Consider the following 12,993-nt stretch of genomic DNA (forward strand, 5'->3'; position numbering starts at 1 on the left):
GTTTTATGAGGGAATGGCAGTCTTTCTTGTCTAGCCATTAGGCAAATGGTGCAGTTGAAGGGTTGTTTGGGAGAGAAATTGACAGGAATAGTAGTAATGTTTCTCATTTTGGTAAAGGGGATATGTCCAAGTCTGTTATGCCATAATACATCCATATTGACTTTAGTACATAAATGAGAAAATATACTAGGAACCTTAGAAGATGGACTTGTAAAAGAAAGTTGTTCTTCAGTATTTTCACATGGATTATTTATAACTAGATAAGAGGAAACATACTTATTGACATGCAATGACCTATTTACAGTAGAATGAGAGGGACAATGTGTGTTACAAGTGCAACAAGTAGAAGTAGTGGACAAGGCATTAGTGGTCTTTACTGCAGGGCTTGCACTGTTGCTCCTCAGGCAGCTTGGGCACAAGATGTACAACCCATCTTTGACTCTACCAATCACCAAGAGGCCTCTTCATTGAAGGGGCCTGCAGTATGCAACAGTGTTTGACAAAAGCAACAAGACAATTAAAATGAGGGGCCAAAGAATGAAAAAAGATCAGATTGTATCTAAACGATGGGACAAACATCACTTTGTCTAGGGTGATCTTAGGAGTGAGCATCACACTACCAATTTTTGTCGCCTTTACCTTGTAGCCATTTGGAAGTACAACTAATAAAGGATGGGGTAAGGTTATTATCTTGGTTAATAGGGATTTGTTAAAGGTCATGTTATTTGATGCCCCTGAATCTATAATCCATGAGTCAGCTTTGTTTTTGAAACATTCACATGACAGTTTACCAAAATCAATAGAGGAAGTACAAGCTATAATACCTGCAAAGTTTGTTGCTCCTGATGCAGTATTAGTACTAGTTGTGCAGTCTCTTCCTCCTCCTGATTGAAACTGCTGTAGTAGACTCACCAACTGGTTGTATTCCTCTTGAGTGAGACTCACATTTTGAGTATTATCATGAGCAACATGTTTCTCAGTTTCAACATGTTGTGTATCAGTGGTTGCTACATATGTATTAGCCACTGTTCTATTTCTTCTATTAAACCTATTATTCTGGTTGTTGTTGGAATTGTGATTGTAGTTGCAACTTTGTCTGGGATTTTGATTGAAGTTGGAGGTCTGATTGTGATTTATATTTGGATTATGATTCTGACTAAAACTTTGAGGATATCCATGAAGCTTATAACATTTCTCTTTGGTGTGCCATGGTCTCTTACAATAATCACAAAAAGGTCTGTTCCTATTGTTGTGATTGTTATTGGGAGAATAATTTTTCTTGAATGAACCATGTCTATTTGTGCTAGAACTTAAAGCTGATGACTCTAGAGCCAAATGATTATTTGGCTTGATTTCTCTCTGTCTTTCCTCTTGAATTAGCAATGAAAAGGCTCGGGCAATTGAAGGAAGAGGATTCATCATGAGTATACTGTCTCGAACTATAGTGTCTGTCTCATTCAATCCCATGAGAAACTGTATCAACCTCCTATCCTGCTCGGCTTTGTGCATGCTTTCCTTAGCTCCACATGTACAATTACAAGTGCAATGAGATTTGACAATCAAAGTGTTGAGTTCCTCCCATAGCTTCTTCATTTTAGTATGGTAACCAGTGATATCAAGGCCTCCTTGGGATAGATCACTGATTTTTTTTTGGATCTGGTAGAGTTTTGTTCCGTTTGTTTGATCATATCGATATTCAAGTTCTCTCCACAATTCAAATGCATCTGTCACATATTCAGTACTATCTGCAATCTCCTTAGTTAAGGAGTTTAGAATCCATGAGGTGACCATGTCATCGCATCTTTCCCATAGTCAAAATTTCGATGAGTCTGGATCTGGTCTCTTGCATTCCCCGTTGATGAATCCCAGCTTATTTTTCACTGATAGGGCTCACATTACACCCCTTCTCCATGATCGATATCCAAAACCATCAAATGGAATAGGAACCAACGCTGCTCCGGGATTATCATATGGATGCATATACAAGGGACTAATGATATCAACACTTGACTGATTAGGCGGTTTAGCCATGGTCGATGTAGATTGATCATCATCTTCGACAATAGTCATCTCGTACAGTATGAAATTTCTAAGTGATTGAGAACTATAAAATAATAATTACAAATCTAGAAGCAATTTCCAAGTGATTACAAAAATAAAGAAGTTTGAAATTGATGAAAAATGAACTTGCATGTGTGCGATCTTATTGAGATCGAGATTGACGTAATTAGAACTAACCGATTCAGAGAGACGAGTCAAAACTTATGCTCCTTGCTCTGATACCATATTAAATTCGTCAGTGTAACAATAGCTTAAGCCTCAGCTAAGCTTTAATGGTGATGAGAACTGGACTTCTACGCCATGGGAGGTTACAATGAAGAGAATGAAGAAGGAGAGAGCGTGAAGCTTCTAGAATTTCATTTTTCTTCAAAATTAAAATGTGAGTGGAGAGTCCACTATATACAAACATGAAAATGTTAAGAAAAATGAAGTCCACTAACTAAAGCTATTACAACTGTCATTTAACTAATACGTTCCACTAACCGACAGCTAACACTAACAACTCTGCTCCAATAATTAAGCTAGTAACTAAGCTAAGCTAAGTGAATAATTAATTCTAACAAGGTAAAACATTATTTTCATCATGTTCCAACTTAGTTTGTTATGAAAAGTCAAAGTTCACACGAACGTATTTGAGAGTCCTTTTCATAACATTAGAGAAGTGCTTAGAGTAAGCAATATCTGAAATAAGAGAGATGGCTTTTTGAAATCTAATTTTCACTTTTAAATCTAACTTATCTTTTTGAAATGGCCCATTAGATGTTTTGTTCACAACAAAAGAATAGAAAAGAATAAGAGACTGTTATACAAATAGCTAGTCATATTCACTGTTTGCTTTTTCTAGCTAGTATACATAAGTTATACATTAATTATACATATTTACATACATATTATATATGAATTATATATATATATATAATACATTCGTCGGCTATTTTTAGTTTAAGAAATTAGGTGGACGCCTAATTGGGTTATTTCATCATGTCCTAAAGATGGTACTAATAATTTTTAAGGAGCGTCCTCTGCTTGACACCCATTTAACTTTCGTTCCTATTTTTAGAAGGTTGAGAAATATACATTATCCACCACAACTTCTCCTCCTCCTTCTTCTTTGTAACATTTTACAAAAAATTACAGACTCGTCGCTTATTTGTGGTTAGGTTGGATTGATTTGTTGAAAATACTTAAAAACTATTGTTGAGTGTTACTTGATTGTTGAAGGAAATAAAGTGGGTTTATTGTTTTTTGAAGTTTTGAATTGAATCTAACAACTGAGAATTCTTGTGATTAGTATCAGATGATTGGATATCAATTTTGGAGTTGATTTAGATCGATTCTGATCAATATTGAAGGAAAAATGTGTTGGTAAACAATTTATTATAAAAGGCACAATTCGTACTGGAGTCGTGCAGATCTATCAGACTTTTGATGATTCGCCATGACTTGCAACCAAATTCTAATTCGCAAGCTAATTTGGCAGAATATATTTAAATAAGGTCAAAACTTAAATAGTGACGCACTAAATAGCCAATTTGTGCAAATCGTCATTTGAAATCTAATTTGCCTATAAGATTTTTTTTTTTTTTCTTGTCGCCCGTAAATAGTTTTTCAGGAGAAGAATTATGTTCAAAAGACGGAACAACATATTGGTGACATGGGGTGTGTTTGGTATAACGAAAAATATTTTCTTGGAAAACAAGTAGTTATCTTATTTATTTTTCGGTGTTTGGTACGCAAATTAAGGAAAATAACTTTTCAAGAGTATTCATAAATAATTTAGATACAATAAACATGAAGTCATAAACTTTCGAACCAACCCACAAATTTCATAAACTTCCGAATCTCTACATTTTTGAAACCGCGAAATTTCGAACCCGTAAACTTTATAATTTCTAAACCCGTAAACTTCCAAACACATAAACCTCTGAAAATATATAAAAAAAATATTATTTTTTTTTCGGGGAGGGGGGAGGGCAGGGGTGTGCAAAAACGAAAAAACAGAAATTTAAAATTACAAAAAAAAGTAAAAAAAAAACTTTTTTTGTGCGGTGGGAGAGGGCAGTGGGGTGGGTGATGGGGTGGTGCAGAAAAATAAAAAAAAAATTACAAAAAAAAAGTAAAAAAAATAAAATAAAAATTGTGCGTGGTGGGGGGCAGTGGGGTGGGGTGGGTAGCGCAGAAAAATAAAAAAAACAGAAATTTGAAATTACAAAAAAAAAAAGTAAAAAAAAGTTTTTTTGCGCGGGGGAGGGGGTGGGTGGTGACGGAAAAAAAAACTAAAATTTGAAAGAAAAAAAAAAACCTTTTTGGAGAGAGGGGTGAAGTTAGGTGGGCAGGTGTGAGGGTGTGGGGTGAGGGTGGGAAAGGTTGAGAAGCAGTTTTAGAAAATGTTTTCCCTTCTCTTGATAAGGAAAATACTTTCCAAAACATTTAAACCAACCAATTTTTCGAAAAATATTTTCCTTCGTACCAAACACACCCTCATGATTTTTTCGAACAGTTAATAGTGGAATGGAAAATGCTGGGGAAAAAATATAATGGAATAGGAAAGATAAATTTGAGTAGTGGTCTTGTAATCTATGCACGTTTATTTGGTAAATAAACTTTCTGAATGTTATTTTGCATTAAAAATTTAATGGTAGAACTTTTACAAAGTTTTGCATCTTTGGCCCTAATCCATTCAGATAGAACAACAAAGTTAAATATAAGAGAAAAAGAAGGTAATGTGTCAATTGCACTTAATTCTTTGTGTTGGTCGTCATTGTTTGTTGAGGAGTACTGGTTGGTTGTGCAACAAATTTAAAAAGGAAAGCGTGAAAGATAATAAGAATAATAATAAAAAAAAGGGGACATCTTAATTAACCTTATCAATTGACAACTTGATTTAATAGTAAAATGACATGCTTATCTCCGAATAAAAGGATTTATGTCGATAAAGCAACTTAAGACAGTTAATACGATCAAACGTTTCTTTAACTTATAGGTAATGACGTCGAACATCTAACTAATCGTTAAACTAATCAATTAGTTTTGCTAACTATTCGGCTGTGTTTAATTCTATTTGTCTTTAACCAAGTACAGAAGACAAAAAGAAAAGCTTAAAAACAGAAGTAATTCTATCTTTATCTCCTCTTTATTTATTTTTTCCTTTTTTGGAAGAGCAAACATCATTTTCTTTGCCTTTAAGCATAATCTCTTGTTTTTGTTAATGTTAATCAACTAATGGCTTATGCTCACCTCCCAATCACGTATATTTTAAATTGCAAACAAAATAAGAAACTTCTAAATTCTAATGAAGGATTACTCCACACAAAGTAAACTTGATAGTCATAATTTCACCTAATCAAGATAAGCCTATCAAAACCAATCTCATAAAAAGGGCACAATCTATTTTCAAGTACATTATTTGTACCCAATAATAAAAAGACAAGTGGCCCATTGATATCAAATCTTCTTCAAAAGTAAACAAACATTATGTTATATGGGTCGTTTGGTTGAAAAAAAGTTAAACTATGAATAATTATTTTAAAATTAGTTATTTTAATTTTTTATAAAAATAAAAAAATATTATAATCTCGAAATAACTAATCACAAAATTAATTATATCATAATTTTTTTCCAAACAAATATGAAATGAACTCTTCTTAAATTTAATGTCGCTATTAATTATTTCTTATAACTCTTGCCAAGCCCTGCGTCATCTTTTGATACTTAGATTGTCGGCAATCTTTTGCTTAGCTGTTATATTGGCTTATTCTTATCAATACATTTGGTTATCTACTATTGGTCAACCTCCTTTTCTCCATTCATTTCTTTCATAATTGCTAGAGAACTTAATAATAGAGTGACTTGTCACTTTCACGTATTATTATTATTATTATTATTATTATTATGTAACTTAATTATGATTTTTTTGTCTACATATTATTACGTTTAGAGGATCATTCGTTGGACTTTGACACGTTTAATGCTTTTAATTAAGGAGTCAACTTTAAAAAAACAATTATACAAGAAGTGTGGGATGATATATAGAGAACGCCATAGTTAAAAACTTCTTGTAATCATACTTGTATGGGAAACTATTATTGATTGATAGCAAATACATTCTCACAAATGAAACACTGAAATTTTTCAGAGAGACATTCACATTTATATAGTTTATTTTTGTGGTTTCCTTCCGCCAAAAAATAAAATGGCAAATAGAAAAGGGCGAAGATTATATATAGATGTTATTTAAGTAGTTAAATAGTTGATTCGTGGTATAGTTAATTGATCAGAAAAATAAAATAAGAGCATATTGGAATCTCTTCTATCGTTGTACATAATTATTATTTTTTTAATCTAAATGCTATTGATCGAAAACAAAGCCAAAAACGAAATACTCATCTTTAAAATATAAAAAAAAGTAGTAGTATATAACTTCAGTGATCCATAAATTAAGATAATCTTATCCAGAGTTATATATAGTAACTTAAATTATTCCGATTAAGTTACTGCATTTTATTGTATAGAAAGAACGTCAAGTTTCATTGAACACATATTTGGCCCCAAAAGAAAAAAGAATAACAAATAGCCATTGCATCTAAAGAAAAAAATAAAAGAAATATAAATTTGAAATAAAATATACAGTGTATGTTAAGAAGCAACAAGAAAAATACAAATTTGTAACAAGTAAATTCTTACAGTTGGAAAATTTCCCACTTAGAAAGCTAATTTTTCGTTTAAGTGTACACTAAATAAAATGTGTCCAAGTTTAGGATAATCCCAAGTACTCTGCCTATATTGGATCTTCTATTACAACTTGAACATATCCCAAAAAAAAAAAAAACATTCAGTAATTCGTATAATTGGTGGGTGTGGGGTTTCTTTTTGGAGGGGTGGGGGCCACAGAGTGATATTATAACTGCTATGCCCTTTTTATAAAACAGTTGGCGCATGTCGGTGGACAGTGGGGGGATAGTTAGTCTTTACAACTTCCCCGTAATATTTTCTCCGGTAACAGTTGCCGGCGAAGGTAAGAAAATGATGAAGAGAAAACTGAAATTCAACGGCAGAAAAGCCGATAGGACGACGTCGACCGCCGCTGCCGCCGTCAAAGAGGAGGTAATAGAGTGGGAGATGAGGCCCGGAGGCATGTTAGTCCAGAGACGGAGTGATAATTCCGACGTTCCAATAACACTGAATTTACGGATTCGTGTGGCTTATGCTGCTGCTCGGTACGAGATCTCCGTCAATCCTCACGCCACTTTTGGTAAGTCTGCGTTTCACTATATAATTTCACACTATTAGATTAATTTTGACCTGTAATATTCCATGGTTGATATAACAATCTAAAAAATAACTTCTTGAACTCAATTCCATTGTACTTATGGTGTAAAATTTACACTATTAATGTATATATAATTTAGAAGCACAAGTTACATTTGACCGGTCGGTCAAACTTAATTACAAACACTAGCCAAATATACAAAAGTTATATATAAAATATGTATTATATTTATATTATATCTTAATATACAAAAAATATATATTTTGCTGACTATTATTTTTTGGAGCATTTATAATATGTAATTTACCCAATTTAAAAACCAAAGATTAATTCGGGCTGCTTTCAACTAATCAGTTTAATAGTATCCCTCGAGACTCCGATAATTTTTTTTCTTAATAATATAGTTCACATCTTAAAATTAAAATTCTATATTCAAAAATCGCTCGAAAATGTAGAAATATTTTGGAAAATAATAGGTTTCTATAGGAAGCTAATGAGTCCTGAGATTATCTACGATTTTTTTTGGCATACTAGGTTTTTCATCGATTATACTTTATTTTTTGCATTATAATAGTTAATTATAATTAGCTTACCGAGAAAAATATCATAGCAATTCCTGTCCAGTGTCCGGCTAGAGATAATACAAGTAACTTAGCGAATGATAAAAAAACTAAGAAGCATAGTATGTTATGTTTTATTTTTTAAATGAAATTGTTGCAACATATTAGCCATGTCTGGGCTTGTTTAGTTTCTAAAAAATATTAGGAAAATACAATGAAATATAAATGGCAATGGCAAATAAAAAAATTCTTATTTGTCGAATTTTTACTTTGTGCTAAATATAATGGTGATTTCCGTGTAGTTTGATTTTCTTCTTGCCCTTTTTTTCTAATTTGCAGTAACTTTATAATCTTTTACAACGCATTACTATAAACAACTTCTTCTAGACATATAGCCTGTCTAGCTAAGTTTCTTTTTGGCCAAAAATACTTTTTATTTTATTTTATAGTTAAGATATTTGGCCAAGTTCTTAGAAGGACAAAAAGTGTTTTTGAGTAGAAGTATAAGTAGTTTTTGAGAATCAGAAAAAAGTAGATTCTTCCTAAAAAGACTTTTAAGAAAAATACACTTAGAAACACTTTTTTAAAGTTTAGTCAAACACTAATTGCTGTTAAATAGTATTTTTTAAATTAATTAACCAAATAAAACTGTTTCTCGCCGAAAGTACTTTTTTAAAAAATACTTATTTTTAATAAGTTGATTTTATATGTTTGGCCAAATAGGCTACAAGCTGCAAAATGCTCTACTATGCTTAATCTTGTGTGTTGATTTATTCTTAGTTCACCATGCTAAAATTAGGTCGTTATAGTGTTGTAAAACCAGTTGGTTGATATTGGCAGGGGAATTAAAGAAGTTATTAACAGAAGAAACAGGATTACAACCTGGAGAACAAAGACTAATAATGAGAGGGAAAGAAAGAGAAAATGGAGAATATTTAGACATGTGTGGAGTCAAAGATCGATCAAAAGTCATCCTAATCGAGGATCCAGAAAGCAAAGAGAAAAGATTCATGCAGATGAGAAAGAACGCCAAAATCCAAGCCGCACATCGCTTGATTAACGATGTGTCAGCGGAGATTGATAAACTGGCTGAGCAGGTAATTAGCACTTCTATTTAAATACTACTCCAATAAAATAATGATCTAAAAAGGTTTGAAGAGAGATAAATAGTAGTAATAATTTGAGGAATAATAAAAGTCATATAACTATGTTTTTTCACACAAAAATCATAAAAGTTTTACTAGCTCACACAAAAATCATAGTGAGTGAAAAATATAATTTTTCAGTAGTATTTTCTTGTTTTATGATTTTTTATTTTCTTATTTCAGTCTAATAAATAGTAATTCAATTAAAATAGGGATGAGTCAACCAGAATTGGCTCACCCAACCCAATACTCATATATAAAAATTAAAATAATACTAAAAGTGAATAGTAAATCCTTCAAAACATGATATTTCTATCTTTTATTTTTCTTTAATAAAAACCGATAGCATTTTTATTTCAAGTGCTCTCTAATTATATCTTTTATTTCCTTGTTTTGTTTGTCAGAATCTCATGCATTCCGAACTAAGTTTCTTATGGGGGAAGAATTCACTTTTAGCATTATTTTAACTTACGTATATGGGTATTAGGTCAAGCTGGGTTGGGTCATTCCTATTTTAAGGGAAAAATATAAAATTAATCGGTTGGTCGAAACTAATTGCATTTGATAGCCAATATATATAATGTGTGTGTGTGTGTGTGTGTGTGTGTGTGTGTGTGTGTGTGTGTGTATATTATTGGCTATTATTTTTGGGAACGGATAAAAATATACTCATATTTCTCCTATTTTAATTGGATAATTATTTATTAGATTGAAAATAAAAAATATAAAATATAAAATAAGAAAATACTACCGGAAAATTTATTTTTCGACCACTATGATTTTTGTATAAGTTAGTGAAAGTTTTATAATTTTTGTGTGAGAAAATAAATTTATATGACTTTGATGAAAAAAAAGTCATAGTTATATGATTTTTGTGTGAGAAAACAAAGTTATATGACTTTAGTGAAAAAAAGTATAGTTATATGACCATTTGTGAAATTACCCCTTGTTTTGCACCCTAGGGAGTAATTTGTAGAGTTTATTTTCTATACATTGACAATTTGAGGAATTTTCCATCAAGTAAATTAATAGGTAATTAATTATTGATAATCATACATAATAATAAAGGTTAGGAACCAGAAAAATGAAAATAAAAAGTAATCTACCGCAATAGCTAACACTAAACTGAATATTGATAGTGTAAAATATGCATTAAACTATATTTTGTTTAATTAGAGACTACTTATATAATTACAATGACAGATTATATAATTAGAGACTACTTAAAATTTCTGAAGTAAAATACGACCTAATCTTATTTGCTGAAATAGTTGGAAAAAATGACTTTAAAGTCAATCAACAGCTGTGAATTACTTAGAATATTATGATGCATAATGTGAGGTTGAAATTATATAAGGTAGTGTTTTTTTTATTTTAATTTATTAAAAATTTGGAATATTTCTCGATTTGTGCGTGGCATCCTTCTGCTCGGACCATGTTGCTAACTTGTTTGGATGGTCGTTACTTGTTACATGATATACTATATCGTATTATTACTTTAAATATAATGTTTGTTTTGATTGTTACTTAAATTTATTGTATCGTATCGTTAAATCCGTCGTTACGTAACGACAAAAAGTGTTACTTTATGGAACAACCGATTTGGTATGGTCACTTCGTTTTCTTATTTATTTCTCTCATCTTTCCCCTTTTTATTATTAAAAAAATCCTCTTTTATCTTTTACCCTACCGTTTTATATAATAATACTACCTCTTGCGTTACTTTTTATTTATAATTTATAATATTGCAAGTTTATTTTTCATATTGTTGGTGCATAACATCATGAAAACGACGGGAAACAATACAATCTAGCCAAACATTATATATATCAAAACGATACAGTACAATATAATACAATACAATACAATACAATATTATACGATTATTATGAAAGGATACATGACAACCATCCAAACAAGCTGTTAATCTTCTCTCTGTCGTCTCAATTTTAACCCCGAAGGAACTATATATATAAGGTAGTTGAAGCCTTGAAGGGGCAATTAGTATCATAATTGTACATAACTGGAGGAGTGGTGGGACACAAATGCACTGATTGTTTCTTTGTGTCCTCAACCGTACAAGAATCCTGAATTCTTTACCAAAATAAAACTAAAACTAAAATTTGTGAATTTAATCTTAGTGAACTAATCTTGGTTGTCAGTTTGGGAACGAACATTACATAATCTTGGTCAAAGCATAAAGAGTTTGAAGACTGACCTTTTGAAATAAATTTAGTATCTTACCGGAATTGGTTTTCATAATATTCATGATTATGCACGTTGAGAGTTTATGCTCTAAATTTATGCAAATGGTCACTAATTAGTGTGCCTTTTATTTTGATAATAATATTTATAGATATCTGCAATTGAAAAGTCAAATGGAAATGGGAAGAAAGTAGCAGAATTACAGATCACTACTTTGATTGAGATGTTAATGAGACAAGCTGTCAAGTTGGATAACATCTCTGTAGAAGGAGATGCATCTGCCCAAAAGAATTTGCAGGTACCTATTCTCATTTTTTTTTCCGAGTCTCATATTCTTCTGAACTTATTTTTATTTATTTCATAAGCTCCTTGTTAAAAGTTCAATGTACTAATAATATCTCATATATTATTAGTACATATATAAAAATATCTATATAAGAACCCAATTGATAAGATGTCCCTTACATATAACCAGATAATGTTAGTTCAAAAGGGTCACCAAGAGATGTGATGGTATAAATTGGACGAGCTTCCTCTCCCACTTAAATAGAGGGTTTAGATCGAGTCTTTAGAATTGATAAATTTCTGATTGGAAGCACTTCGTTTAATAAGTTTTATGTGATGCGATTCTCAATTAATCAGAAAAAGTGAGTCCCGTACCGGATAGGTAAATCGGTAAAAGAAGTCCAAATGTAATTTTAAAAGAAAAGGTCACTCATAGTAAAGTTGATGTAATGTGACAAGGAGGTCACGGGTTCATGCCGTGAAAACAATCTCTTGAAATATAGGGTAAGACTGCGTACAATAGATCCTTGTGGTCCGGTCATTTTCCGGACCGCGCATAGCAGAAGTTTAATACACCAGACAATTACTAAAAAAAAAAATTGTTAGTCTAGAGTTCATGTATTCTACAATGTACATTGTATAATTGAATATTATACTTTTCTTGCGACCTTAATTTTTACCTCACCCCTATGAATTCTGTAATATAAAAAATTTTGTACTACTTTCGTTTATAGAGCTGTTGGTAAGTTAATGACTTATGGTTGCAGGGACAAAGAGTGCAAAAATGTGTGGAAACCCTTGATGTGCTAAAAATAGCCAATGCAAAAATAAAGCCAGTTATAGTCACCACTAAATGGGAAACTTTTGATCCTTCTCCTGCCACGACAAATTGGGAATTATTTGATTGATTTCTTTTAAAAATCTCTTTCACTTTTTATCTTTTACTTTTCCAGTTTTTTTCTCTGTAATTTACTAAGGAGATTTAACAGTTGTTCAAGTCGTGCTTGTAGCTTCTCTTCTACTGATTCACCAATAAATGTTTCTGCAGTATTTGTAAATGGGAAATATAATTCCAAATCCTAGCTCACACAGTGAGAAATCTAGCTATTTCGTGAGCAGAGGCGGCTCAAGGATATGCGGTTTAATATGGGGTCTAAATTTTTAAAAGATAGTTATAACATACGTTTTATTTGAAATATATTTTTCTAACTTTTTGAAATACAAAGTTGTTAATAATTATTTTTATAATCGATTTTCTCTAATTATCTTTATTCAATTGATAATATAGCCAGCTCATTTATTTTTTTCTCGAGATATTGTTGATATTAGATAATATTTTATAGAGCAATAGAATTATAGAATTATTGGAAACTTAAAAGTACTGTTGAACAGTGGAGCTAATGAAATCTTGTAAAAAGAAAGTGAGTAATGAAATATTGGAGAAAGAAGGTGAGTAAGAATATTAAAG

General features: G+C 31.3%; 2 protein-coding genes across 2 annotated transcripts; one reads left to right on the plus strand and one right to left on the minus strand.

Annotated features, from left to right (window-relative positions):
* Window positions 1-441: 441 nt before the first annotated feature.
* On the minus strand, window positions 442-1,791 carry LOC138902380 (uncharacterized). The gene has a single exon (XM_070190240.1). The coding sequence runs from the start codon at window positions 1,789-1,791 to the stop codon at window positions 442-444; it is 1,350 nt and encodes a 449-aa protein (XP_070046341.1).
* Window positions 1,792-6,981: 5,190 nt separating this feature from the next.
* LOC104100007 (BAG family molecular chaperone regulator 2-like) lies at window positions 6,982-12,602 on the plus strand. The gene is made up of 4 exons (XM_009607162.4): window positions 6,982-7,312; window positions 8,731-8,987; window positions 11,392-11,538; window positions 12,293-12,602. Exons 1-4 carry the CDS (start codon window positions 6,997-6,999, stop codon window positions 12,431-12,433), a joined length of 861 nt encoding a protein of 286 aa, XP_009605457.1. The 5' UTR covers window positions 6,982-6,996; the 3' UTR covers window positions 12,434-12,602.
* The last annotated feature ends 391 nt before the right edge of the window (window positions 12,603-12,993 follow it).

Source organism: Nicotiana tomentosiformis, chromosome 12 (assembly GCF_000390325.3).
Source record: "Nicotiana tomentosiformis chromosome 12, ASM39032v3, whole genome shotgun sequence".
Taxonomy (NCBI): domain Eukaryota; kingdom Viridiplantae; phylum Streptophyta; class Magnoliopsida; order Solanales; family Solanaceae; genus Nicotiana; species Nicotiana tomentosiformis.